Source organism: Prinia subflava, chromosome 7 (assembly GCF_021018805.1).
Source record: "Prinia subflava isolate CZ2003 ecotype Zambia chromosome 7, Cam_Psub_1.2, whole genome shotgun sequence".
Lineage (NCBI taxonomy): Eukaryota > Metazoa > Chordata > Aves > Passeriformes > Cisticolidae > Prinia > Prinia subflava.
This window is the reverse complement of record NC_086253.1, coordinates 1,519,235-1,546,273: the sequence shown is the minus strand read 5'-3', so window position 1 is coordinate 1,546,273 and position 27,039 is coordinate 1,519,235. Positions and strand designations below refer to the sequence as shown.

General features: G+C 55.5%; 3 protein-coding genes across 7 annotated transcripts in view; 1 reads left to right on the top strand and 2 right to left on the bottom strand.

The window, feature by feature from the left end:
- Positions 1-451: 451 nt before the first annotated feature.
- On the top strand, positions 452-12,826 carry TEX261 (testis expressed 261). Its single transcript, XM_063401280.1, has 6 exons — positions 452-616; positions 2,462-2,541; positions 4,636-4,789; positions 8,228-8,295; positions 9,359-9,461; positions 10,937-12,826. The coding sequence occupies exons 1-6, from the start codon at positions 547-549 to the stop codon at positions 11,050-11,052; spliced, it is 591 nt and encodes a 196-aa protein (XP_063257350.1). The 5' UTR covers positions 452-546; the 3' UTR covers positions 11,053-12,826.
- Positions 12,576-23,378, bottom strand: LOC134552570 (shootin-1-like). Of its 5 annotated transcripts, none has more exons than XM_063401276.1 (17): positions 23,292-23,378; positions 22,811-22,914; positions 22,234-22,294; positions 21,941-22,035; positions 21,536-21,779; positions 20,225-20,298; positions 19,114-19,195; positions 18,499-18,593; positions 17,741-17,887; positions 17,050-17,176; positions 16,220-16,325; positions 16,059-16,108; positions 15,231-15,340; positions 14,555-14,608; positions 14,020-14,242; positions 13,910-13,922; positions 12,576-13,879 (listed from the first exon to the last, which is right to left on the bottom strand). In XM_063401276.1, the coding sequence occupies exons 1-17, from the start codon at positions 23,317-23,319 to the stop codon at positions 13,738-13,740; spliced, it is 1,755 nt and encodes a 584-aa protein (XP_063257346.1). In that variant the 5' UTR covers positions 23,320-23,378; the 3' UTR covers positions 12,576-13,737. The 5 variants fall into 5 exon arrangements, with proteins under 5 accessions (XP_063257346.1, XP_063257347.1, XP_063257348.1 ...); XM_063401277.1 differs by having other exon boundaries at positions 12,576-13,873; XM_063401278.1 differs by having other exon boundaries at positions 12,576-13,922; positions 21,536-21,668; positions 21,708-21,779.
- Positions 23,379-23,646: 268 nt separating this feature from the next.
- The window catches only part of LOC134552965 (sialoadhesin-like), a 12,816-nt gene continuing 9,423 nt past the window's right edge, over positions 23,647-27,039 (bottom strand). The window contains 7 exon segments of the mRNA XM_063402197.1: positions 23,647-23,899; positions 23,902-23,991; positions 24,263-24,392; positions 25,294-25,314; positions 25,316-25,399; positions 25,792-25,874; positions 26,695-27,034. Of these exon segments, the coding sequence (XP_063258267.1) occupies positions 23,835-23,899; positions 23,902-23,991; positions 24,263-24,392; positions 25,294-25,314; positions 25,316-25,399; positions 25,792-25,874; positions 26,695-27,034 (813 nt within the window). The 3' untranslated portion in view covers positions 23,647-23,834.

Sequence of the window (27,039 nt, the reverse complement as noted above, 5' to 3'; positions counted from 1 at the left end):
CTGTACAATTTTGGGGGGTCCCTGAGTGTTTTGGGGTTTCCGTCCTACATTTGGGGCTCCTATTAGAATTTTGGGGTCCCTGTGGAGTTTGGGGAGGGTCCCTGTACATTTGAGGGAGTCCCTGCCATGTTTTGGGGTCAGGGTACATTTTGGGGTCCCTGTAAAATTTCGGGGTTCCGTTCCCAATTTGGGGGACCCCTCTACATTTTCCAAGACCCCGCAGAGTTCGTGCAGAGTCTTCTCACAGCTCTGAGCTCCCCACACGCTTTTGGGGTCCCCCAAAAGTCCCACAAACGTTTTTGGGGTCCCCGGGCGCTTTTGGGGGGGAATCTGTGTGGAGTCCTCCGAGCCTGCAGGGGGCGCTGTAGCAGGAAGGCGCCGCTCCCTCCCCGCCTCTCGCTGGTTTTTGGCGCCGCTCCCTCCCCACGTCTCGCTGGTTCCGGCGCCGCTCCCCGCCCGCGTCTCGCTGGTTCCGGCGCCGGGCCCGTAGCGGGAGCGGCACCGGGAGCGGCCCCGGGAGGGCACCGGGAGCGGCCCGGCCCCGCCATGTGGTTCATGTACGTGCTCAGCTGGCTGTCCCTGCTCGTGCAGGTGGCTTTTGTCACCTTGGCCATCGGTGAGAGCGCCCCGGGACGCGCGGGAAGGGCTTGGGCCCGCTCCGGGTGTGTCGCGATATATCGGGGGGGAGGGGGAGGGGAAGGGCGGGAGGGGCTGGGGGGAGCGCCTGGGGCGGGGGGTCCTGAGGGCTCAGAGAGTCCCCGGGGTTTGGGGTTCCTGCGTGTCCCCAAGTCCTCAGAGTGTCCCCAAGATCTGGGGTCCCTTGGGTGTCCCCAAGGGCTCAGAGTGTCCCCAAGATCTGGGGTCCCTTGGGTGTCCCCAAGGGCTCAGAGTGTCCCCAAGATTTGGGGTCCCTGCATGTCCCCGAGTGCTCAGGATGTCCCCAAGGTTTCAGGTCCCTGGGTGTCCCCAAAGGCTCAGAGTGTCCCCAACACTGGGGGTCTCTGGGTGTCCCCAAGGCCTTATATTGTCCCAGAGATTTGGGGTCCCTGCGTGTCCCAAGGATGTCCCCAAGGTTTGGGGTCCCTGAGTGTCCCCGAGCCCTCAGAGTGTCCCCAAGATTTGGGGTCTGTGGCTGTCCCCAAGGGCTCAGAGTGTCCCCAAAATTTGGGGTCCTTAAGTGTCTCTGAGGGCTCAGGGTGTCCCCAAGATTTGGGGTCTGTGGCTGTCCCCAAGGGCTCAGGTTGTCCCTGAGATTTGGGGTCCCTGGGTGTCCCAAGGATTTGGGACCTTTGGGTGTCCCCAAGGCCTTGTATTGTCCCCAACATTGGGGGTCCCTGCATGTCCCCAAGTCCTCAGGGTGTCCCAGGGATTTGGGGTCTCTGGGTGTCCCCGAGTCCTCAGGGTGTCCCCAAGACTGGGAATCTCTTGGTGTCCCCAAGCCCTCAGTGTGTTCCTGGGATTTGGGGTCCCTGAGTGTCCCAAAGATTTGGGGTCCCTGGGTGTCCCCAAGCCCCCAGAGTGTCCCCAGGATTGGGGATCCCTGAATGTCTCTGAGCCCTCAGAGTGTCCCCAAGATTTAGGATCCCTGAATGTCCCCAAGCCCTCAGGATGTCCCCAAAGTTTGGGGTCTGTGGGTGTCTCCAGTCCCTTAAATCACCTCAGGAATTGGAGGTCCCTGAATGTCCCAGGGATTTGGGGGTCCCTGGGTGTCCCCAAGCCCTCAGAGTGTCCCCAAGGTTTGGGGTCTTTGGGTGTCCCAAACTGGACATGACAGAGGTGACATCGCTGTCCCTGCCTGGGAGGTGAAATTCCGGGCTGGAATTTCGGGATTTCTGGGCTGGAACTTTGGGGCTCCTCTGTGGGTTCTGGGAGCAGCCCTGTGGTGACGGTGATGGTGTGAGGGTGACGGTGACGGTGTGACAGTGATGGTGACGGTGACAGTGTGACAGTGACAGTGATGGTGATGGTGTGACGGTGACAGTGACGGTGACTGTGTGACGGTGATGGTGGCAGTGATGGTGTGATGGTGGCGGTGTGACGGTGACGCTGTGATGGTGGCAGTGATGGTGTGACAGTGACGGTGGCAGTGTGACTGTGACGGTGGCAGTGTGACAGTGACGGTGGCAGTGTGACTGTGACGGTGTGATGGTGACGGTGACAGTGTGACGGTGGCGCTGACGGGGTGACGGTGATGTTGTGACGGTGACAGTGGCGGTGATGGTGTGGTGGTGACAGTGTGACAGTGGCGGTGACGGTGTGACAGTGACGGTGTCACGGTGGCAATGATGGTGACGGTGTGATGGTGTGACGGTGGCAGTGGCAGTGTGACGGTAATGGTGACAGGGTGACGGTGACAGTGATGGGTGTGACGGTTACGGTGTGACAGTGACAGTGTGACAATGACAGTGTGACGGTGACGGTGGCAGTGACGGTGACCCCGCTGTCCCCGCTGTCCCCGCAGCGGCCGGGCTGTACTACCTGGCCGAGCTGATCGAGGAGTACACCGTGGCCACCAGGAGGGTCATCAAGTACCTGATCTGGGTGAGAAATCCGGGAATTTGGGAATTCTGGGAGTCCGGGAATCTGGGAATTTGGGAATTTGGGAATTTCCGGGAATTCCGGGTATTCGGGAATGCCCAGCCCCCCGTGGGGATAAAGCCAAGAAACCCCCTTGGAGCCCATTGCCAAATCCTGGAGCTCTCCTGGAGCTTTTCCTTGGATTTCCCCAAATCCTGGAACATTCCTGGAACTTTTCCCTGGATTTCCCCCAATTCCTGCAGCTCTCCTGGAGCTTTTTCCTGGATTTCCTCAAATCCTGGAGCTTTTTGTTGGAGTTTTTCCTGGATTTCCCCAAATCCTGGAACTTCCCTGGAGCTTTTTCCCAGATTTTTTTTCAAATCCTGGAACTTTCCTGGAGTTTTCCCCAGATTTTTCCAAATCCTGAAGCTCTCCTGGAGCTTTTTCCTGTATTTCCCCAAATCCTGGAGCTCTCCTGGAGCTTTTCCCTGGATTTCTCCAAAATCTGGAACTTTCCTGGAGCTTTTTCCCAGCTTTCCCCAAATCCTGGACCTTTATCTGGAATTTCTCCAAATCCTGGAGCTCTCCTGGAACTTTTTCTGAGATTTTTTCAAATCCTGGAACTTTCCTGGAGCTTTTTCCCAGATTTCTCCAAATCCCGGAGTTTTTTCCCGGATTTTCCCCCTCGGGATGGGGCAGCTCAGATTTTAATCCGTGGATTTTCCCCCCAAATCTGGAATTTCGGTGGGAAAATCCCATCCCAATCCCACAGTCCCAGCTCCAGCCTGGCCTTGGACACTTCTGGGGATCCAGAAAAATCCCAAGAAATCCCGAATTCCTGGAAAATGGGGTGGGATTGGTGGTTTTGAGGGTGGGATTTGGGATTCTTGTGGGATTTGGGGTTCCAGGTGGGATTTGGGGTTCCAGAGTGAGATTTGGGATTCTTGTGGGATTTGGGATTCCAGGGTGGGATTTGGGGTTCCGAGGGTGGGATTTGGGATTCCAGGGTGGGATTTGGGGTTCCGAGGGTGGGATTTGGGATTCCAGGGTGGGATTTGGGGTTCCTGGGGTGGGATTTGGGGCTCTCATGGGGAGATTTGGGGTTCTCATGTGGGAATTTGGGGTTCTTGGGGTGGGCTTTGGTATTCTTGTGGGATTTGGGGCTCATGGGGTGGGATTTGGGATTCCTGTGGGATTTGGGGCTCTCTGGGGTTGATTCGGGGGTTTGAGGGTGGGAATTGGTTGGTCCCAGGGTCAGATTTGGGCTCTCAGGGTGGGAATTTGGGTTCTTGGGATGGGATTTGGGGTTCTCAGGGTGGGATTTTGGTTCTCAGGATGGGATTTGGGGTTCCAGGGATGTTTTTCTCCTGGGTTTCCCATTCCCATTCCCATTCCCATTCCCATTCCCATTTTTCGGTGTCATTCCCAGTTCTCCTTGGTGGTGCAGGCGGGGCTGTTCCTGTTCCAGGGTGGGATTTGGGGTTCCAGGATGTTTTTCTCCCAGGTTTCCCATTCCCATTCCCATTTTTTGGTCATTCCCAGTTCTCCTCGGCGGTGCAGGCCGGGCTGTGGTTTCCCGTTCCCATTCCCATTCCCATTCCCATTCCCATTCCCATTCCCATTCCCATTCCCATTCCCATTCCCATTCCCATTCCCATTCCCATTTTTCGGTGTCATTCCCAGTTCTCCTCGGTGGTGCAGGCGGGGCTGTTCCTGTTCCTGTTCCAGGGTGGGATTTGGGGTTCCAGGATGTTTTTTCTCCCGGGTTTCCCATTCCCATTCCCATATTCCGATGTTTTTCCCAGTTCTCCTCGGCGGTGCAGGCCGGGCTGTTCCTGTTCCAGGGTGGGATTTGGGGTTCCAGGATGGGATTGTTTTTTCTCCTGGGTTTCCCATTCCCGTTCCCATTTCTGTTCCCATTCCCATTCCCATTCCCTGTTTTTTTGGGATGTTTTTCCCAGTTTTCCTCGGCGGTGCAGGCTGGGCTGTTCCTGTTCCAGGGTGGGATTTGGGCTTCCAGGATGGGATTGTTTTTTCTCCCGGGTTTCCCATTCCCGTTCCCATTTCTGTTCCCCTTCCCGTTCCCATTCCCTGGTTTTTTTTGGATGTTTTTCCCAGTTTTCCTCGGCGGTGCAGGCTGGGCTGTTCCTCTTCGAGCGTTTCCCGGCGCTGCTGGTGGGGACGGGGCTCTTCACCAACCTCGTTTACTTCGGCCTCCTGCAGACCTTCCCCTTCCTCGTCCTCAGCTCGCCCAACTTCATCCTCTCCTGCGGTCAGCACCAAATCCATGGGGAGCAGGGATCTGGGGGGGGATCTGGGAATTTTTTGGGATTTTTTTGGAATTTTTGGAGATTTTTGGAGGTTTTTTTGGGATTTTTTTTGAATTTTTGAGGGGATTTTTGGAGATTTTTTGGGATTTTTTTTGGAATTTTTGGGGAGATTTTTTGGGAATTTTTTTGGATTTTTTTTGGAATTTTTGAGGGGATTTTTTGAGATTTTTTGGGATTTTTTTTGGAATTTTTGAGGGGATTTTTGGAGATTTTTATTGGAATTTGGGGGAATTTTTAGGAAAATTGGGGAATTTGGGGGGAATTTTGGGGAAGTTTTGGAAATTTTTGAATTTTGAGGATATTTAGGCATTTTTGGGGAGATTTTGGGAATTTTTTTTGAAAATTTTCAGAAAATTTTTTTTGGGGAATTTGGGGGATTTTGGGGGAATTTTTTGGGATTTTTGTTTTAATTTTGGGAAATTTTCAGAGAATTTTGAGGAATTTTTTGAGAATTTTTGGGAATTTTGGGGGGATTTTGTAGGAAATTTTGGGAATTTCTGAGGAATTTTTTTGGGAATTTTTGTTTATTTTTAGGATTTTTTCTTTGGGATTTTTTGGGAATTTTAGGGGGATTTTGGGGCATTTTGGGGAATTTTAGGAATTTTGGGGAATTATTTGGAATTTTTAGTCAATTTTTTGAAGCTTCAGGGAATTTCATGGAATTTTTGGGGTATTTTGAGGAATTTTTGGGGTTCTCGGGGAGGTTTTGGGATTTTTAGGAATTTGGGGGAATTTTTGGATAATTTTCAGGGAATTTTGGGGGATTTTTTAATTTTTTTAAATTTTTTTCAATTTTGGGGTTTTTTTTTGGGAATTTTTGGGGAATGTGGGAGATTTTTGAAATTTTGGGGAATTTGGGGGATTTTTTTGGCTTTTTTGAAAATTTGGGGGATTTTGGGGAACTTTTGGGAGTTTGGGGGAATTTTGAGGCAGTTTTGGGATTTTTTTCAATTTTGGGGGAATTTTTTGGGAGTTTTGCAAAATATTCAGGAATTTTTGGGAGTTTTTGTGGAATTTTGGAGCATTTGGGGGGATATATGGGAATCTGGGGGGATGTTTTAGGAATTATTGGGGATTTTTGGGGAATTTGGGGAATTTTTTGAGATCCCTGAGTGCCCAAAAAGGCCCAGAATGCCCCAGAAATTTGGGATTCCTGGGGCTCCCCAAAGGTTCAGGGAATTCCCGGGAATTGGGGATTCCTGGGTGCTTCAGAAATTCGGGATTTTGGGGTTCCCCAAGGCTCAGAGAGTCCCCCAAATTTTGGGATCCCCGGGTGTCCCAAAGGCTCCGAATATCCCAGAAATTTGGAATCCCTGGATGCTCCTGAGCCCTCGGAAAATCCCAAAGATTGGGAATCCCAAACCCTCCGAAAATCCCACAAATTTGGGTTCTCTGAGCCTTTGGAAAATCCCAGAAATTTGGGATCTCTGGGTACTCCCAAACCCTCAAAAAATCCCAGAAATTTGGGATCTGTGGGTGCTCCTGAGCCCTCAGAAAATCCCAGAAATTTGGGGTCCTTGAACTCTTGGAAAATCCCAGAAATTTGGGATCTCTGGATGCCCCCAAGCCCTTAAAAAATCCAAAAATTTTGGGGTCTCTGAGCTCTCAGAAAACCCCCAGAATTTGGGATCCTCAAACTCTTGGAAAATCCCAGAAATTCGGGATCCTTGGGGTGCTCCAAGGGGAGCCCCATTCCCAATTCCCAGGTGGGGTTAAAAATCTGGGAATTCCGCCAGCTCCAGGAAGGACTTTGAGCTTTGGAATTGCGGAGGGATGATGTGGCTGGGAGCTGGGAATTCTGGGATTTTACGGGAATTCTGGGATTTCCCAGGAATTCTGGGATTTCCTGGGAATTCTGGGATTTCCTGGGAATTCTGGGGTTTCCCGGGCGCCCTCTGCTCCGAGCTGGTGAAATTCCAGCCTGGGTTGGATTGGGAGGGAGCTGAAATCCCAAAAGGATCCGAGAATTTTGGGAATTGGGGGTTCCTGGGTGCCTCAGGAATTTGGGATTCCTGGAGCTTCCCAAAGATCAGAATATTCCAGAAATTTGGGATCTTTGGGGCTTCCCAATCGTCTGAAATGTCCCAGAAATTTGGGATTTCTGGGGCTTCTCAAGGCTCAGAACATCCCAGGAATTTGGGATTCTTCGGGTTCTCCAAGATCTCAGAATGTGCCGGAATTTTGGGATTCCTGAACCTTTGGAGAATCCCAGAAATTTGGGATCTCTGGGTTCCCAAAGGTTCAGGGAATTCCAGGGAATTGGGGGTTCCTGGGTGCCTCAGAAATTTGGGATTTTGGGGTTCCCCAAGGCTCAGAGAATCCCCAAAATTTTGGGATCCCCGGGTGCCCCAAAGGCTCCGAATATCCCGGAAATTTGGGATTCCTGAGCCTTTGGAAAACCCCAGGAATTTGGGATCTCTGGGTTCTCCTGAACCCTCAGAAAATCCCAAAGATTTGGAATCCCAGACCCCCCAAATTCCCCAAATTCTGACATTCCTGGCAAATCCCACCCACAGAAAAAACCCAAAAATCCCCCAAATTTCCCCAATCCTTTCTCCCACCACCCCAAAATTCCCCAAAATCCCGGCTGAGCAGAATTCCAAACCGTGGGGAGAGCAGGGGGGAAGGGAGAGGCTCCAAAATTTGGGAATTTCCCTCTGGAATGTGCTGATCCTGTTGGTTTTCCCCCATTTTTCCCTGTTTTTTCCCTCTTTCTCCCATTTTCCCTCTGTTTTCCCCCTGTTTTTCCATGTTTTTCCTCATTATTTCCCATTTTCCCCCTTTTTTCCCATTTTTCCCCTTCTTTTCACCTCTTTTCTCTGTTTTCCGTTCTTTCCCCCTCTTTTTCCTTCTTTTCCCCATTTTCCCATTTTTTCCCTCTTTTTTCCCATTTTTTCCCATTTTTTCCATTTCCCCCCGTTTTCCCCCATTATTTCCCATTTTCCCTGTTTTTCCCCATTTTCCCCCATTTTCCCCTGATTTTCCACATTTTCCCTGTTTTTTCCCTCTTTTTCCTCATTTCCCCCCTTTTTTTCCCTCTCTTTCCTGTTTTCCCCCATTTCCCGCTCTTTTTCCCTCTTTTCCCTCTTTCCCCCCTTTTTTCCCTTTTCCCCTTTTCCTGTTTTTTCCCCGTTTTTCCCCATTTTTTCCCATTTTCCGTTTCCCCCCATTTTTTCCATTTTTCCCCTTTTTCCTCATTTTTTCCCCTCACTTTTCCCCTCTTTTTTCTTTTTCCATTTTCCCCTATTTTTCCTCATTTTTCCCCCGTTTTTTCCATTTTTCCCCTCTATTTCCCCTGTTTTTCCCATTTTTTCCCCGTTTTTCCCATTTTTTCCCATTTTCCCCCATTTTTCCCTGTTTTCTCCCCGTTTTCCCCGCAGTGCTGGTGGTTCTCAATCACTACCTGGCGTTCCAGTTCTTCGCTGAGGAATTCTTCCTCTTTTCCGAGGTGAGAACCCCCCAAAAAATCCCGGGAATTCCCCGCTCCTGGCAGGAAAATCCAGGAAAATCCCGACTTCGGGGTCAGCAGCTCCCAATTCCTTAAAAAAAAATCCCAAAAAATAGAAAATTCCAAAAATAAAAAATTCTCCAAAAGAGAAAATCCCAAAACCAGAAAATCTCAAAAAGAGAAATCCTAAAAAATGGAAAATCCCAAAATAGAATTCCCAAGAATAGGAATCGCAAAAATAGAAAATCCCCAAAAATAGAAAATCCCAGAAATAAAAAAAATATCCCAAAATAGAAACCCCAAAAAGAGAAATCCCAAAAATAGAAAATCCCAAAAGTAGAAATCCTAAGAACAGAAATCCTAAAAATAGAAAATCCCGGGATTTTCCCATCAGGGAGAGGCTGGAAAATCCCAATTTTGGGGTCAGCAGCTCCCAGATGCCTAAAAAAAAAAGAGAAATCTCCGAAAAATAAAAACCCCAAAAATAGAAATCCCAAAAATAGAAAATTCCAAAAAATTAGAAAATCCCGGGATTTTCCCATAAGGAAATTCCTGGAAAATCCCAATTTTGGGGTCAGCAGATTGGAATTCCTTAAAAAAAAACCCCTTCCAAAATAGAAATTCCAAAACCAGAAAATCCCAAAAATACAAATCCCAAAAGGGAATTCCCACTGGAATTTTGGGCTTTCTGGGCTGGAATTTGGGGAATTCTGGGCAGGAATTTTGGGATTTCTGGCTGCGATTTTGTAATTCCCGCTGAAATTTTGGGAATTCCTGCTGGTGTTTCAGGATTTCCGGGTTGGAATTTGGGGATTTGTGGGCTGGAATTTGAGGAATTCTGGGCGAGATTGTTGGGAATTCCCACTGGAATTTTGGGATTTCGGGGCTAGAATTTGGGGAATTCCCACTGGAATTTTGGGATTTCGGGGCTAGAATTTGGGGAATTCCCACTGGAATTTTGGGATTTCCGGCTGGGATTTTGGAGATTCTGGGTGGGAATGTTGGGAATCCCCTCTGGAATGCCGGGAATCCCTCTGGAATTTGGGAATGCCGGCGTTGGCAGGTGCTGGCCTATTTCACCTTCTGCCTGTGGCTGATCCCGTTCGCCTTCTTCGTGTCCCTGTCGGCCGGGGAGAACGTCCTGCCCTGCACCGTGCAGGCCGGAGGTGGGAATAACAACGGGATAACGGGAATGGGAATGGGAATGGGAATGGGAGAACGTCCTGCCCTGCACCGTGCAGGCCGGAGGTGGGAATAACAACGGGATAATGGGAATATGGGAATGGATAACAATGGGAATGGGAATGGGAGAACGTCCTGCCCTGCACCGTGCAGGCCGGAGGTGGGAATAACAACGGGATAATGGGAATATGGGAATGGATAACAATGGGAATGGGAATGGGAGAACGTCCTGCCCTGCACCGTGCAGGCCGGAGGTGGGAATAACGGGAATGGGATAATGGGAATGGGAATGGGAGAACGTCCTGCCCTGCACCGTGCAGGCCGGAGGTGGGAATAACAACGGGATAACGGGATAACAACGGGAATAGGATAATGGGAATGGGAATGGGAATGGGAATGGGAATGGGAATGGGAATGGGAATGGGAGAACGTCCTGCCCTGCACCGTGCAGGCTGGAGGTGGGAATAACAACGGGATAACGGGATAACAACGGGAATGGGATAATGGGAATGGGAATGGGAATGGGAATGGGAATGGGAATGGGAATGGGAATGGGAGAACGTCCTGCCCTGCACCGTGCAGGCCGGAGGTGGGAATAACGGGAATGGGATAACAATGGGATAACGGGAATGGGATAACAGGAATGGGATAATGGGAATGGGAATGGGATAACAACGGGATAAAGGGATAACATCCTGCCCTGCACCGTGCAGGCCGGAGGTGGGAATGGGAACAGGAATATGGGATAACAACGGGATAACGGGAATGGGAGTGGGAATGGGAATGGGAATGGGAGTGGGAGAACGTCCTGCCCTGCACCGTGCACACGGGAAGTGGGAATAACAATGGGATAACAATGAGATAATGGGAATGGGATCAGGGACGGGGGCAGGAAAGGAATGGGAACGGGAATGGGAATAGGATTGGGAATGGGATTGGGATGGGAATGGGAGCAGGAATGTGACTGGGATGGGGTCAGGAATGGGATTGGGGTTGGGATTGGGGTCTGGAATGAAATCGGGAATGGGAATGGGAATGAGATTGGGAATGGGATTGGGAATGGAAATGGAGTCAGGAGTGGGAATCCAGGTCTGGAATGGGATTAGAATGGGGTTGGGAATGGGAATGGGGGTGGGAATGGGAATGGGAATGGAGGCAGAAATGGGGGCAGGAACGGGATTGGGATGGGGTCAGGAATGGGGTCGGGGATGGAAATGGGTGGGAAAGGGTTTGAAGCTCATCTGCTTCCGATCCTGCTCGGAATGTCCTGGAAATTTGGGATTTTGGGGCTCCCCAAACCCTGAGGGAATCCCAGACACGCGGGCTCTCCAACATTCCCAGAAATCCATCTCCCCTTTCCTTGGGGCCCCTCCGGGGGCAAACCTGGGAATCCCCAAATCCCAAAACCCCAACCCTTTTCCACCCCTCCGGAATTCCCATCCCGTCCCTTTTCCCGCAGACGACGTCGTCTCCAATTATTTCACCAAAGGCAAACGCGGGAAGCGCTCCGGGATCCTCCTGATCTTCTCCTTCCTCAAGGAAGCCATCCTGCCCAGCCGGCAGAAAATCTACTGAAATCCCGGAAAAATCCCGGGAAATCCGGGAAAACCCAAAGGGTTCCGAGCCGGGAAACCCCGGAACGAGCCCGGTTCTGCTTTATCCCGTGGGAATTCCTCGGGAATTCCGAGACTTTGGACACTCCTGGAGGTGCCAGCAGTGCTTTGGAGCTTTCCCTGCTTTTTCCTCGGGGGTGTTTCCCGGGAAAATTGGGATTGGATGAGCCCAGCGTTGGGAATTTGGGGAATTTCTGGGTTTGGGGGTTTTTTGGAGCTGCTCCTTTGGGTTTTTCCATCATGAATTAAAACCAGGGAAAATCGGGATTCATCCAGAAGATTGCGGAGCTTTTCCTGGAATGAGCCCAAAAATCCAGCGGGGTTCCAATCCTGGAAATTCCCGTTTTTCAAGCCTGGAAATTCCCATTTTTCAGTCCTGGAAATTCCCGTTTTTCAAGCCTGGAAATTCCCATTTTTCAGTCCTGGAAATTCCCGTTTTTCAAGCCTGGAAATTCCCATTTTTCAGTCCTGGAAATTCCCGTTTTTTCCACCAGCAAAGATTTGGGAAGGAGTTGGTGAAAAGAGATTTTCCATGGGGAAATCTCCTCGTTTTTCCAAGGAATTCCCAGAATTCCTGATTTTCCTGATCCTGCAGAGGAACTGGAAGTGCTCAGAATTCCCAAATTTTTCCTTCCTCCTTTTCCAAAGGGCGAAAAATCCTCGGAGGGAGCTGAAAATTCCTCCCTGATCTGAAAATTCCCCTTTTTTTTTTTTCCTTGGAATTTTCCCCCCTGGGCCAGGATTAAACATTCCCAGCCCTGCCCCAATCCAGGAGATTTTGGGAGGAAAATCCCACAGGGAATTTCAGGGAATTCCCTCAGATCCCACAGAATTCCAGCCTGGATAATTCCAAACCCAACCTATTTTTTTAGGGAAAAAAAATTTCCTTTGGAAAAGCTGAAATTTTGCTGTTGGATTTGGTTTGGGGTGGGTTTTTTGGGGGATTTTTTTTCCTGAAAATTCTGGAATTTTTGGGATGGGAATGAGGAAAATCAGGAATTTCTGATTCCTTTGGATCCCCGTTTTCCCGGGGTGGATTCCTGGGAGTTTTTCCAGCTGGTTTTTCCCATATTTTTCTGCCCAAATTCCTGGGAAATCCTGGAATTCCATGAAGATTTCACCAGCAAAAGGAAAGTCGGGATGGAACCCCCCCTAAATGTGGGAAAAACGCTCCGGGAATGCCGGAAATTTATGGTTAAATTGTAAAATCCTGGATTTTCCCTGAGGATTTGAGGGGTTTTTTTAGGATTGGGATTTTTCCTGGATCCCTGGAAGTGTCCAAGGCCAGGCTGGAGCTGGGATTGTGGGATGTGGATGGGATTTTCCCACCGAAATTCCAGGATTTTAGGGAGAAAAATGAAATTAAAATCAGAGCTCCCCCATCCTGAGGAGGTAAATCTGGGAAAAAACTCCAGGATTTGGAGAAATCCAGGATTTCCTGCTCCTTTTCCAGCAGGAATTTCCCTTTTCCAGGTTTTTTTGGGGGGGCAGGGATTCAGCCTCTCCTTCCCAGTTTTCCCTCCTGGCAAATCCCCCGGGAAAAGGAGCGGGAATTGAGGGAAAATCGGGAAAAAATTCCCTCCCAGCCTGAGGAAGGGGAAAAAAACTGGGATCAAACCAAATCCCAGGGAATTCCCGGGAAATGAAGGAGCTGGGATTCCCTGGGATGCCAGGAAGAATTCCAGGTGTTCCCAAATCCGAGGGAATAAAGGATTTTATTGGGATGTTGTAAGAAAGGAGGAGCTGCCTGAAGTTCTGTGGGAATTTTGGGAAGGAGTTCGGAGGTTCGGGAATGTTCGAGGCGAGGCCGGATCTGCCCGGGAGGAGGGGATGGGGAGGAATTCCAGGGAATCCCAGGAGAGAGGGGAAATCCCGGGAAAATCCTGGGAAAAGAGAGCGGGAAATTCTGGGAAGGGAGGGAGGGAAAGCCTGGGAATGGAGGGGGGGAAATGCTGGGAATTGAGGGCAGGGAATCCTGGGAAATGGGAAATTCTGGGCTTTGAGGGTGGGAAATCCTGGAAAATGAAAGTGGGAAATTCTGGGAACTGAGGGCAGGAAATCCTGGGAAATGGGAAATTCTGGGAGAAAAAAAAAAGCTGGAAAACCCTGGGAAATAAGGCAGGAAAATCCTGGGAAAAAGGAGGGGAAATTCTGGAAAAGAAAGGGGGGAAATCCTGGGAATTGAGGGCACAAAATCTTGGGAAAATTGGTAGAAAAACCTGGGAAAGGAGGGAGTGAAGTCCCGGGGTAAGAGGCAGGAAAATCCTGGGAAAAGAGGGCGGGAAATTCTGAGGGAAAAGGGTGGAAAACCCTGGGAAAGGAGGCAGGAGAATCCTGGAAATGAGGGTGGAAAATCCTGGGAAAAGAGGCACGAAAATCCCGGGAAATGGGGTGGAAAATCTTTGGAAAAGAAGCAGGAAAATCCCAAGAATTGAGGGTGGGAAATTCTGGGAACTGAGGGTGGAAAACCTTGGGAAACGACGCAGGAAAATCCCGGGAATTTAGGGTGGGAAATCCCAGGAAACGAGGCAGGAAAACCCTGGGAGAGGAAGGCGGGAAATTCTGGGGGGAAAAGGCGGGAAATTCTGGGAGGAAAAAAGGTGGAAAACTCTGGGAAAAGAGGGCGGGAAACCCCGGGAAGCGGCTCCTACACGGTGTCCCCGCTGTCCCCAACCCGGCGGGGCAGGGGACGCGTCCTGGGGAGGCCACCAAGGCCCCGGGGCCGGAAGGGGACCCTGTCCATGTCCATGTCCCCATCCGTGTCCTTGTCCTTGTCCTTGTCCTTGTCCTTGTCCTTGTCCTTGTCCTTGTCCTTGTCCCCGTCCCGCTTTCCTGGGAAAAGGGATGAGCGCGATGGCAGAGGGGACAGGAGGTGGCAGCTGCGGGTGTCACCTCCCTGCTCCCCTTGGGGACACCGCCAGCTCCGTACCCGCCGCGTCGCCGGGATTTTCCGGGGAGTTCCCGCCGGGATTTTCCGGGGAGTTCCCGCCGGGATTTTCCAGGGAATTCCCGCCGGGATTTTCCAGGGAATTCCCGCCGGGATTTTCCAGGGAATTCCCGCCGGGAGCGTCCAGGGCGCGGCGCCGCCGCTCCAGGATGGACTCGAGCTGCGCGTCCCGGCTGCGCCTCCGGCTCGACCTCCGAGCGGCGCCCTGCGACACCGCGGGTCAGGGACAGAGGGGACACAGGGGACAGCGAGGGGACACAGGGGGGACAGGGAGGGGACAGCCAGGGGACAGACGGGACAGAGGTGACAGGGACAGCGAGGGGATAAAGGGGACAGAGAGGGGATACGGAGGAGACACGGAGGAGATAGAGAGGGGACAGCGAGGGGACACTGCAGGGACACCAAGGGGGTAGCGCGGGGACAGAGAGGGGACTCCGAGGGGACACCAAGGGGAGGGAACCGCGCAGGGGACATTGAGGGGACACTGCAGGGACACCGCGGGGACAGCGCTGCGCACCAGGATCCCCCGCAGCTCCAGCGCCGCGCTGCGCCTCTTGCTGGCCATGGAATCCTGCGGGGATTGGGAACGGCCGAACCCGGGAATGGCAGAACCCCGGGAATGCCAGCCCTGCCCAGGCCACTGTCCCTGCTGTCCCCTGTCCCCGCTGTCCCCTCTCTCCTGTCCCTCCGTCCCAGCTGTCCCCGCTGTCCCCTGTCCCTCTCCCCTGTCCCCCTGTCCTTGTCCCTGTCTCCCCTGTCCCTCCGTCCCCGCTGTCCCCTGTCCCCGCTGTCCCCTGTCCCTCTCCCCTGTCCCCGCTGTCCCTGTCCCCGCTGTCCCTGTCTCCCCTGTCCCTGTCCCTGTCCCTGTCTCCCCTGTCCCCGCTGTCCCCTGTCCCTCTCCCCTGTCCCCCCTGTCCTTGTCCCTGTCTCCCCTGTCCCTGTCCCTGTCCCCGCTGTCACCTGTTCCCGTCTCCCCTGTCCCTGTCTCCCCTGTCCCCGCTGTCCCCTGCCCCTGTCCCCGCTGTCCCTGTCCCCGCTGTCCCTGTCTCCCCTGTCCCTGTCCCTGTCTCCCCTGTTCCCGCTGTCCCCTGTCCCTGTCCCCGCTGTCCCCTGTCCCCTGTCCCCGCTGTCACCTGTCCCTGTCCCCGCTGTCCCCTGTCCCTGTCCCCGCTGTCCCCTGTCCCCGCTGTCACCTGTCCCCGCCGCGCCCCGCCCCGGGCCGGCCTCAGGACGATCCCGTTGCGGATCCGCTCCAGCATCTCCTGCACGGCCCTGGCGCGGATGTCCCCGAGCCCCGCCGCGCCTGCGGGTGGCACCGAGATGGCACCGGGATGGCACCGGGATGGCACCGGGGTGTCACCTCCCCCCGTGTGGGGACAGGGCTGGGGTCACGCCAGGGTGGAGCTGTCACCTCCCGGGCGGTGCCACCCTGTCCCCAAATCAGCCCGGATGGGACCCCTGGGCTGCCCCGACCCTGTGACACCTTGGGGACACTCTGGTGTCACTTCCTCCCACCCGTGTGACACTTCAGGACGCTCCCAATGTCACCCACCATCCCTGCCCCTATGACACCTTGGGGACACCCTCAATGTCACCTCCTGTCCCTGTGACACCTCCAATGTCACCCCCATCCATGTGACATTCCCAATGTCACCCCCCCCCCCCCCACCCCTGTGACATTTGGGGACACTCCCGATGTCATGCCCCATCCCCATCCCTGTGACATTTTTGGGGACACTCTGGTGTCACCTCCTCCCATCCCTGTGACACTTTAGGGACACTCCCGATGTCACCCCTGTCCCTGTGACACTCTGGGAACACCCCGATGTCACCTCACACCCCCCATCCCTGTGACACTTTGGGGACATTCCCGATGTCACCCCCCATCCCTCTGACATTTGGGGATACCCCGATGTCACCTCTCTCCCCCCATGCCTGTGACACTTTAGGGACACTCCCGATGTCACCCTGTCCCTGTGACATTTGGGGACACCCCGATGTCCCCTCCCCTCAGGACTCACTTTGCTCCGCGGTTTTTGTCGCCTTCCTGCGCCTGAGGGCGGCCAGGGGGCTGCGAGGGGACAGGAGGGGACAGGAGGTGACACCTCTGTCCCCCTGCCCCCTGCAGGGGACACTCTGGGTGGGGACAGGGACACGGAGGTGGCCGGGCGGTGTCACCTACTCTGTGGGGACAGTGGCGGCGGGCGGTGGCAGAGGTGGCGGTGGTGGCACCTGGGGGTGGCCCGGGGCTGGCCCGGCTCGTGCCAGCTGCTCCCGGAGGGATCCCGCTGGAAAGGGCGGGACCGGGAGTGGGGATCCTGTGGGATTCTCCAGGATCCCTCCGGATCTTCCGGAATCCCCTTGGAATTCCCCTGGGATTCTCTGGAATTCTCTGGAATTGCTCCAGAATCTCTCTGGAATCCCCCTGGAACCTCTCTGGAATTCCTCTGGAATATTTCTGGAATTCCCCTGGAATCCTGCTGGGATTTTCTGGAATCCCTCTGGAATTATCTGGAATCCTCAGGAATCTCCCTGGAACCCATCTGGAATTCTTCTGGAATCCTCCTGGAATATCTCTGAAATTCCCCTGGAATTATCTGGAATTCCTCTGGAATTCCTCTCGAATCCCCCCGGAATCATCTGGAATCATTTGGAATTCTCTGGAATCCCTCTGGAATAATCTGGAATCATCTGGAATCCCTTGGAATCCCCCTGGAATCTCTCCGGAATTCCTCTGAAATCCTTCTGGAACCCCTCTGGAATAATTTGGAATCTTTCTGAAATTCCCCTGGAATCCATCTGGAATCCCCCTGGAGCCCACAGAAAACCCTCTGGAATCATCTGGAATCCTCTGGAATAATCTGGAATCTTTTGAAATCCCCTGGAATAGCTCATGGAATCCTCTGGAATCCCCTGGAATTCCCCAGAATCCTCTGGAATCCCCTGGAATCCCCCAGAATCCCTCTGGAATCCTCTGGAATCCCCTCTGGAATGCTCCGTGCCGATTCCCACCTTCCTTTTCCAGCCCTTCCAGCCTCTCTCTCAGCTCCCGCTTCTCCTCCTGCGCCTCCTCCAGCGCTTCCCGAGCCCGATCCAGCTGCTCCCGCTGCTCCCGCAGCCGCTCCTGCAGCTCCTCCTCCTGCGGGACCAGGCAATTCCCGCATCCCGGGAAATCCCAAACCTCGGCCAAAACTCCCCAGATTTTAGGGCAGATCCCTGCCCTGGGAGCGGGATGAGGCTCGGGAAATCCGTGGTGGGAAATCCACGGGAAAAGGAGCACGGGATGGAAAATCCAGGATTTCCTGCTCCTTTTCCAGCAGGGATCTGCCTCTTCCAACAGTTTCCAGAGGGAACTCCCCCTTTCCAGCAGGAATTTCCCTCTTCCAACAGGATTTTCCTTTTCCCAGCAGGAATTCCCTCTTCCAGCAGGAATTCCCCTTCCCCAGCAGGAATTTCCCTTTTCCAGGTTTTGTTTTGGGCAGGGATTCAGCCTCTCCTTCCCAGTTTTCCCTCCTGCCAAATCCCCAGGGAAAAGGAGCGGGAATTGATTGAAAATCGGGAAAAAATTCCCTCCCAGCCTGAAACATTTCAGTTCCAGCTGGAGGAGGAGGGGAAAATCCCGGGATAAGGACGGATCCAAGGGCGGGGGTGGCCGGAGCCGCTGTCCCCTGGCGGTGTCCCCAGGCTGGGGACAGCCCCTCACCCGCTCCCGCCGCTCCCGCCGCGCCTCCTCCAGCTCCCGGCTGAGCTTCCCCAGCTCCTGCAGCGCTTCCAGGATCTGGGAATCGGGCCCGGCGCTCCTCAGCAGGATGGAGCTCTGCCGGTTGGCCTCCTTCTGCTGCAGCAGCATCTGGAGGTGTCACCGCAGTGTCACCACCCTGTCACCTCCGTGTCACCGCAGTGGCACCGCCGCGGCACCTTCTGGCAGGGCTGGCGGTGAATCCCACCCAGCTCCATCCTGGAATTCCTCCCAGTTTGGGATCATCCCATTCCCTTGGGATGCAGCCAGGGGTGCTGGGACACCTCTTTGTCACCTCCGTGCCACCCCCAGGGCTGTCCCCAAGGTCTTGGTGGCACCTGGTGGCACCTTACGGTGTCCCCAACCCCTCGGTGTCACCTTCCAGAGGGGCTGGTGGTGAATCTCACCCAGCTCCATCCTGCAATTTCTCCCAGTTTGGGATCATCCCATTCCCATGGGATGCAGCCCTGGGTGCTGGGACACCTCTCTGTCACCTCTGTGCCACCCCCAAGGTGTCCCCAACCCCTCAGTGCCACCCCCAGGACTGTCCCCAACCCCTCCGTGGCACCTTTCAGAGGAGCTGGCACTGAATCTGGAATTCCATCCCAGAATTCTGCCCAGTTTGGGATAATCCCATTCCCTCGGGATGCACCCAGGGGTGCTGGCACCCCACTGTCACCTCCGTGCCACCCCCGGGGATGTCCCCAAGGCGTCGGTGGCACCTGGTGGGCGAAGGCCTCGGCGTGGCAGCGCAGGTCCTGCTCCAGCTCCAGCTGCTCCAGGGCCTGGCAGTAATCCTGGGTGACAATCTGGGACACTGAGGGGACAGCGGGGGTGGCACCGGGCAGGAAACGGGGGAGGGAAAGGGCAGGAAAAAGGGGAGGGGAAAGGGCGGGAAAAAGAGAGGAAAAGGTGGGAAAAGGGTGGGGGGAAAGGGCGGGAAAAATGGTGGGGAAAAGGGGAGGAAGAAGGGGGGAATGGGAGGGAAATGGGATGAAAAAGGGAGGAAAAAAGGGAGGAAAAGAGGGAGGAAAAGAGGGAGGAAAAGAGGGAGGAAAAGAGGGAGGAAAGAGGGAGGAAAGAGGGAGGAAAGAGGGAGGAAAAAGAGGGGAAAAAGAGGGGAAAAAGAGGGGAAAAAGAGGGGAAAAAGAGGGGGAAAAGAGGGGGGAAAGAGGGGGAAAAGAGGGGGAAAAGAGAGGGAAAAGAGGGGAAAAGAGGGAAATGAGGGTGATGCCACCGTGGACACTCGGGCACCCGCCCAGGGTGGGGACAGCCAGGTCCCCGCAGGGCTTTGGTGGCCCCGGGAGGGGACAGAGGGGACACGGGGACCCGCTGACCTCTCTTGAAGGAGCGCAGGGCCCTCTGGCTGGCGCCCAGCGCCGCCCGCAGGCGCCGCTGCTCCTCCCGCTCCAGCTCCAGCTGCGCCGGGAATCCGGGAGGGATCCGGGAGAGATCCGGGGAAAATCCGGGAGAGATCAGGGAAAAATCAAGGGGAAAAATCAAGGGGAAAATCAAGGGGAAAAATCAAGGGGAAAATCAAGGGGAAATCAAGGGGAAATCAGGGAAAAAATCAGGGAAAAAATCAGGGAAAAATCAGGGAAAAATCAGGGAAAAATCAGGGAAAAATCAGGGGAAAATCCACCAAAAATCCACCAAAAATCCACCAAAAATCCACCAAAAATCCACCAAAAATCCACCAAAAATCCACCAAAAATCCACCAAAAATCCACCAAAAATCCACCAAAAATCCACCAAAAATCCACAAAAATCAGTGAGAAATCTATGAAAAATCCACGAAAAATCCACCAAAAAATCAGTGAAAAATCCACAAAAAATCCGAAAAAATCCGCAAAAGATCTGCAAATGGTTCGTGTAACATCCACGAAAATGCCATGAAGAATTAATGAGAGATCTGCAAAAAATTAGCAAAAAATCTGTGAGAAATCAGTGAAAAATCTGCAAAACATCAGTGAAAAACCCACGAAAAATCAGCACAAAAGTCCATGAGAAATGCATGAAAAATCTGTGAAAAATACGAGAAAAAGCTACAAAAAAAATCAGTGAGAAATCTGTGAAAAATTAGCGAAAAATCCATGAAAAATCCACAAAAAAATCTGTGAAAAATCAGGGAGAAATCAGTGAAAAATCCACAAAAATTGTAAAATTCCATGAAAAATCCAAGAAAAATCCAAGAAAAAGTCAGCAAAAAGTCCTGAAAAATCCATGACTAATCCATGAAAAATCCATTAAAAAGCCATGAAAAATCTGCAAAATGTCAATGAAAAATTAGCAAAAAATCCATGAAAATTACATGAAAAAGTCGCAAAAAATCCGGGAGAATTCCCACCCTGAGCCCCGGGACATTGTGGGGGAAGGGGCTCCATCCCAAAAATCCATCCCGAGGATGAGGAGGAGCTGGGAGAAGGTTTTGGGGTGCCCGGGGGGTACCTGGGTGTGCAGGAGCTGCAGCTGCACCCTGAGGTCCTGGAGCTCCAGAGGCTGGGAGGGACCTTCCTGAGGAGCTGGGAGGAAAATGGGAATGAGGAAAAGGGGGAAAAGGGGGGGAAAGAGGAAAAACGGGAAAAGGGGGAAAAAGGAGAAAAAGGGGAAAAGGGGGAATCCAGGGTAAAACAGAAAAACGGGGGAAAACGAGGTGGGAAATGTGGGGGAATGAGGATTGGGAAAGGGGGAGAAAAAAGGTGGGAAATGGGGGGCAAAGGCGGAAAAGGGGGAATTGAGGGGTGGGAAATGGGGGAAAAGAGGAAAAAGGGTGGGAAAGGGAGGGAATGAGTGGTGGGAATGGGGGGAAAGGGAAAAAGAGGGAAATGGGGAGGAATGGGGAATGGGAAAAGGGAGGAAAAGGTGGGAAATGGGGGAGAAAAAGGTGGGAATGAGGGAATTGAGTGGTGGGAAATGGGGGGAGAAAAAGAGTGGGAAAAGAGGGAATGAGGGGTGGGAAAAGGTGGGAAAGGGGGGAAAAAAGGGGTGAGAAAGGGCAGCACAGCCATCCCAGAGTTGTGTCCCCACCCCGGTCACCCTGTCCCCACTGTGTCCCCAGTATCCCTACTGGAATCCCGGTCTGGAACGGGATCCGGCGGGAATGCCGTGTGACAGCGGAGTGGCACCCCCGGGACCCCACAAACACCCTCAGGGATCATCCCAGGGATCATCCCATTCCTGGGAATTCCCGGGAATTCCTGGGACACGGAGCCTTGGGGCGTCCCCGCGGGGTCCCAGGGGCTGCCGAGGGCCGGAATCGGCGCCGTGGGAGAACAGGATGGGAAAGGGGAAGCGCCGGCGGTTTCGGCGGCCGCGGGGGAATTTGGGCGTCGCTTTCGGTTCGACCCCAAACGGGGCCTGGGAGCGGCCCCAAAGAGAGGGACAGGGACAGGACGGGATGAGGGGACAGCCGGAGGGGATGGGATAACGGGATAATGGGATTGATTGGGATGGTGGGATGGGACAATGGGATGGGACAATGGGATGGGATGGGATAAAGGGATGGGATGGGATAAAGGGATGGGATGGGATGGGATTGGGATGGGATGGGATAAAGGGATGGGATGGGATTGGGATGGGATTGGGATGGGATTGGGATGGGATTGGGATGGGATTGGGATGGGATTGGGATGGGATTGGGATGGGATTGGGATGGGATTGGGATGGGATTGGGATGGGATTGGGATAGGATTGGGATGGGATTGGGATGGGATTGGGATGGGATTGGGATGGGATTGGGATGGGACACCCTAAACTCACCTGGGAGCTGGGCAGGGGCAGGGGGTTCCACCAGGGGCACCTCCGTGGGTGCCACCTCCTCTGGGGCCACCTCAGGGGTCATCACAGGTGCCACCTCCTCTGGGGCCACCTCAGGGGTCATCACAGGTGCCACCTCCTCTGGGGCCACCTCAGGGGTCATCACAGGTGCCACCTCCTCTGGGGGGGCGCCCTCGGGGGTCCTGGCCAGGCTCAGCCTCTCCAGCTGCGCGTTCTCCTGCTCCACCTGAATCCAGAATCCCGGAATCCCGGAATCCCGGATTCCCGGAATCCCAGAATCCCAGAATCCCATCCCCAAGCTCCCCCTCAACCGGGCGAGCCCCGAGGGTGTCCCGGTCCCTTTGTCCCCCTGAGGGGACACTCCTGGGGCCCTGTCCCCGTTCCCACCTGGGCACTGAAGGCCTGGGCTCGCTGCCGGCTCCGCTGCTCCCGCTCCACCTCAGCGTCCAGCGCCGCCAGCTCGGCCAGCAGCGCCTGCGACGCTGCGGTGACACCGCGGTGACACCGGGGCTCGGGTGCCACCGGCGCGTCCTGCCCACGGCCCCCCTGCCCAGAGCCCGGCCAGGGCACCGGGAGTGGGGCTGGCACTGCCAGGGGCCAGGGAGGGGACACTGGGGACACCGGGATGGGACATGGGGATGGGACACGGGGATGGGACACTGGGATGGGACAGGGCTCACCTTGCTCCAGCTGGGCCAGCCGAGCCTCGGCGTCACCCGGCACCGGCTCCAGGGGCAGGTGCTGTGGTGGGAAAAACGGGAATGAGGCGCTGGGTTGGCACGGAATTCCATTGGCACAGAGTTCCATTGGAATGGCGTTCCATCGGCACAGCAGTGGCAAATGTCACGGTGTTGGCATGGCATGGAATGGCCTCAGGATGGAATTCCATTGGGATGGGATGACCTCGGGATGGGATTGGAATGGGAATAGGGTGAGAAGGGGATGGGATGGGATTGGGATGGCCCTTGGGATAATGGCGTCAGGGCGGAATTCCATTAGCACATCAGCCTGGCACCCATAGGACATTCTATCAGCACCAGGGTATCTCGTTGGAATTCCATCGGCATTCCAGGGTATTCCATTGCAATTCCATCGGCATTCCAGGGTATCTTGTTGGACACCCAGCCACCACCAGTGCCGGGGACACTGTGTCCGTGTCACCCCCAGAATCCGGACATGGGGCACGCCCCCTTCATCCCCCCCATTTATGGGACCAGGAGGGGAAAATCCAATGGAAAAGGAGCCTGGAAGTGATACCTGTCCAGGAGCTGCCTCTTCATCCTCCTCCTCCTCCTCTTCCTCCTCCTCCTCCTCCTCGCTGCTCCCGGACTCCAGGATGGCTGCGGGGACCCAAGCCAGGCCTGTGGGGACACCAGGGGTGACAGTGGGGGACAGGAGGGTCCCTGGCACCCCGGAGCATCCCCACTCGAGCTCTGTCCCGGCGGGAGGGGGGGACGCAGCCCTGGGGTCCCCGTACGGGGTTGGGGACACCCCTCTCGTCCCCGGGGCGTCCCCGGTTCCCCCCGGACCATTCCCACAATCCCTGATCCCATGGGGAACACACTCGGGAATCCGAGTCCCAAACCCTTCTCCCTGGCCCGACCCTCTCCCCGATTCCGAGGAGGGAAAATCCCCCCCAGCCCCAATTCCAGGCTGGTCCCACTCCCTCCAACCCCAAATCCCAGCCCCAAACCCCACTCCTGACCCCCCCAAACCCCCCCGGGAGGTTCCCCCTTACCCCCGACCCCGTCCTCAGCCCAGGCCATGCCCGGGGCCCCCCAAACCCCCGATCCGGGGGTGCCGCCCTCTCCCCGGCGCTGCCTCCTCCACTCCCTGGGGGAAGTGAAACCACCCTGCCCTCCCCTCCCCTCTCCCCTCCCTCCTCCAGGGGGGCCCCCATCCCGAGGCGGGGAAGCGAAACCCGCGGAGGGACCTTGGGATTTTCCGCGGGGAGCTCTGCCCTAAAACACGGAATTAGGGGGTTTGGGGGAGCGGCAGCTCGGGCTGGGGCCAGGGGCTGGAGCTCCGGGGGCTCCCAGGGGTGGGAATTCCAAGGGCGTGGAAGGAAACGTCGGAACACAGAGGAGTTTGGTGACCAGAGTGGTTTATTCACAAAAAATCGCACAAAAAATCCCAAAAAACAACAAAAAAAGAGATTTTTCCCAATTTTAGGGAAGGGGGTCCGATTTTAAGGAAGGGGGATCCGTATTTAGGGAAGGGGGGTCTGATTTTAGGGAAGGGGGTCCGATTTGAGGGAAGAGGGGTCCGTGGGGGTCTGGGCTCACAGGGCCGTGCCCTGCTCGGGCGCCTTGGCCTCGCGGGGGTAGAACTCGGCCAGGACGTTCTCGGGATGCGCTTGAGGAGCTGCTTGGGGAAGATGCGCAGGAGCTGCCAGCCGATGTCCAGAGACTCGAAAATGCTCCGGTTCTCGTAGGGACCTGCCGGGACACGGCGCGCGGGCTTCGGGTGGGCCAGGGGGCTCTCCCGGATCCCAAACCCCCCCCGGATCCCAAACCCCCCAGATCCCAAAACCCCCCAGATCCCAAAACCCCCCAGATCCCAAATCCCCCCGGATCCCAAACCCCCCGGATCCCAAACCCCCCGGATCCCAAACCCCCCAGATCCCAAATCCCCCCGGATCCCAAATCCCCCCGGATCCCAAACCCCTTGGATCCCAAATCCCCCCCCGGGTTTAGGGCCGGGGCTCACCCTGGGAGATGAAATGCTTCTCGAACTTGTGCAGGAACTCCAGGTAGAGGAGGTCGTCGGCCGACAGAGCCTCCTCGCCCACCACGGCCTTCATGGCCTGCACGTCCTTCCCGATGGCGTAGCAGGCGTACTGAGAAATCCAGGGAATGTGGGCACGGATCAGGATGGGCACAGAACCCACAGCCCAGTGCCACACAGGGACCCCTCCCACCAGCACGGGTGGGTGCAAGTCCATCCCAACCTGGCCCTGGGCACTGCCAGGGATCCAGGGACAGCCACAGCAAAGCTGGGAATTCCAGCCCAGCCCCTCCCCACCCTCCCAGGCAGCAATTCCTGCACAAGATCCCAGCCCAATCTCCCCTTTCCCAGTGGGAGCCATTCCCTGTGTCCTGTCCCTCCATCCCTTGTCCCCAGTCCCTCTGCAGCTCTCCTGGAGCCCCTGCAGGGACTCTGAGGATTTCCTGGAGTTTTCCCTTCTCCAGGGGAACATTCCCAGCTCTCCAGCCTGGCTCCAGAATCCTGGAATGCTTTTGGGTGGGAGGGACCTTAAGGATCATCCCACTACCACCCCCATCCCTGTTTAGGGACACTTTCCCCTATCCCAGGTGGCTCCAAGCTCTGTCCAGCCCGGCCTTGGACATTCCCAGGGATCTGGGGATTCCTGGGTGCTGTCACTTTCCCTGGATTCTCCCCACATCCCAGTAAAAGATTTGGGATTTCAGACACCCCGTGGAGCTCAGTGGGATCCGATCCTGAATCATCCCAAGATCAGAGCTCCCCTCTGGAATCCCGCGGCTCTGAGCTCTCCCTGGATCCTTCCCTTCTCCATGGGAACATTCCCACCTCTCCTAGCCTGGCTCCAGAGCAGCTCCAGCTCTCGGAGCATCTCCAGAACCCCCTCTGGAATTGCTCCAGCGATTTGAGATCCAGGAGCTGGAGCAGCTCTGCAGGTGGGGCCTCACCTGAGCCCCCCCGGACAGGGGGACAGGAGGGCCCCAAGTGACAATCCCCGGGTGTCCCCAGGCCCTCACCAGCTGGTTGGACACGTCCCCCGTGGTCCTTCCTGGTCATCCCCTCTCCGATGGCCGACTTCATCAGCCGGGACAGGGACGGCAGAACGTTGATGGGGGGGTAAATCTGTGGGGTGAGAGCTCCCAGTGTCCGGCCAGCCCATCCCGGGCTCCAGGGCAGGGTCCAGCCTCAGCGGGTGCCGGATCCATCCCCGGATCCATCCCTGGATCCAGCCCCAGATCCAGCCCCAGATCCACCCCCCGGATCCACCCCCGGATCCAGCCCTGGATCCATTCCCGGATCCATCCCCGGATCCATCCCCGGATCCACCCCCAGATCCATCCCCGGATCCATCCCCGGATCCACCTCCAGATCCATCTCCGGGATCCAGCCCTGGATCCATCACCAGATCCAGCCCCGGACCCACCCCCGGATCCATCCTCGGATCCATTCCTGGATCCATCCCCTGATCCACCCCCGGATCCATCCCCGGGGATGGGAGGGGGTTTGGGACCCACCTGGCGGTTGTGGAGCTGCCGGTCCACGTAGATCTGGCCCTCGGTGATGAAGCCCGTCAGGTCAGGGATGGGGTGGGTGATGTCTGGGGTGGGGGGACAGAGGGGCTGTGAGACCCCCGAGCGGGGCTGGCAGCCCAGCAGGACACGGGACATGGCTGTTGTCACCTCTGTGGGGTCACCGGGGCAGCACAGCCACCACTGGGGTCACTGCGGGGGATTGGGGTCACTGTCCTGGAGACGGGGACCACAAATGGAGAGGATGGGGTGGCTTGGATGGCATGGAAGGGTTTTGGTGTCACCTCTGTCACCTCCCTGTCCTGGCGCCAAGGACCCCAAACAGGAGGTGATGAGGGTGGGTTGGATGGCATAGAGGGGTTTTGGGGTCACCTCCTTGTCCTAGATCTGGGGACCCCAAATGGGACAGGATTGGGGGAGCTTGGATGGCACAGAGGGGTTTTGGTGTCACCTCCCTGTCCTGGATCTGGAGACCCCAAATGGCAGGAGATGGGGGCGGCTTGGATGGCACAGAGGTCACCTCCCTGTCCTGGAGCCAAGGACCCCAAACAGGAGGTGTTAGGGGTGGCTTGGATGGCACAGAGAGGTTTTGGTGTCACCTCCCTGTCCTAGATCTGGAGACCCCAAATGGGAGGGGATGGGGTGCCTTGGATGGCACAGAGGGGTCTCAATGTCACCCCACTGGTGCCAAGGACCCCAAACAGGAGGTGTTGTGGAGCTGTTGGGGACACGGGGAACTCTCAGACCGTAAACCACCCCAGCAGCTCCCCAAATCCGGCCAAAACCGCAGCGATTTGGGATTTCCCAACCCAGGGCGGGGAAATCCCCATCTCCCGGCATTCCCGCGTGTCCCCCCCGGTATTCCCGGTCCCTCCCGGCATTCCCGACCGTCGTTGGGCATGGTGAGGATGGGGATCTGGGTGATGGAGCCGTTCCTGCCCTCCACGCGCCCGGCGCGCTCGTAGATGGTGGCCAGGTCCGTGTACATGTAGCCGGGGAAGCCGCGGCGGCCCGGCACCTCCTCCCGGGCTGCCGACACCTGCGGGGTTCGGGGGGTCAGAGCACCCCGGACACCCCAAAAAACCCACGAGGGACACGAGGGACACGAGCACCCAAAACCCCCAGGTGTGCTGGGTGCCCTGAACACCCCAAAAACCACGGAAACCCCAGGTGTGCTGAGAGTCCTGACACCCCAAACACCTCGGGCACCCCAAAGATCCCAAACACCCCAAA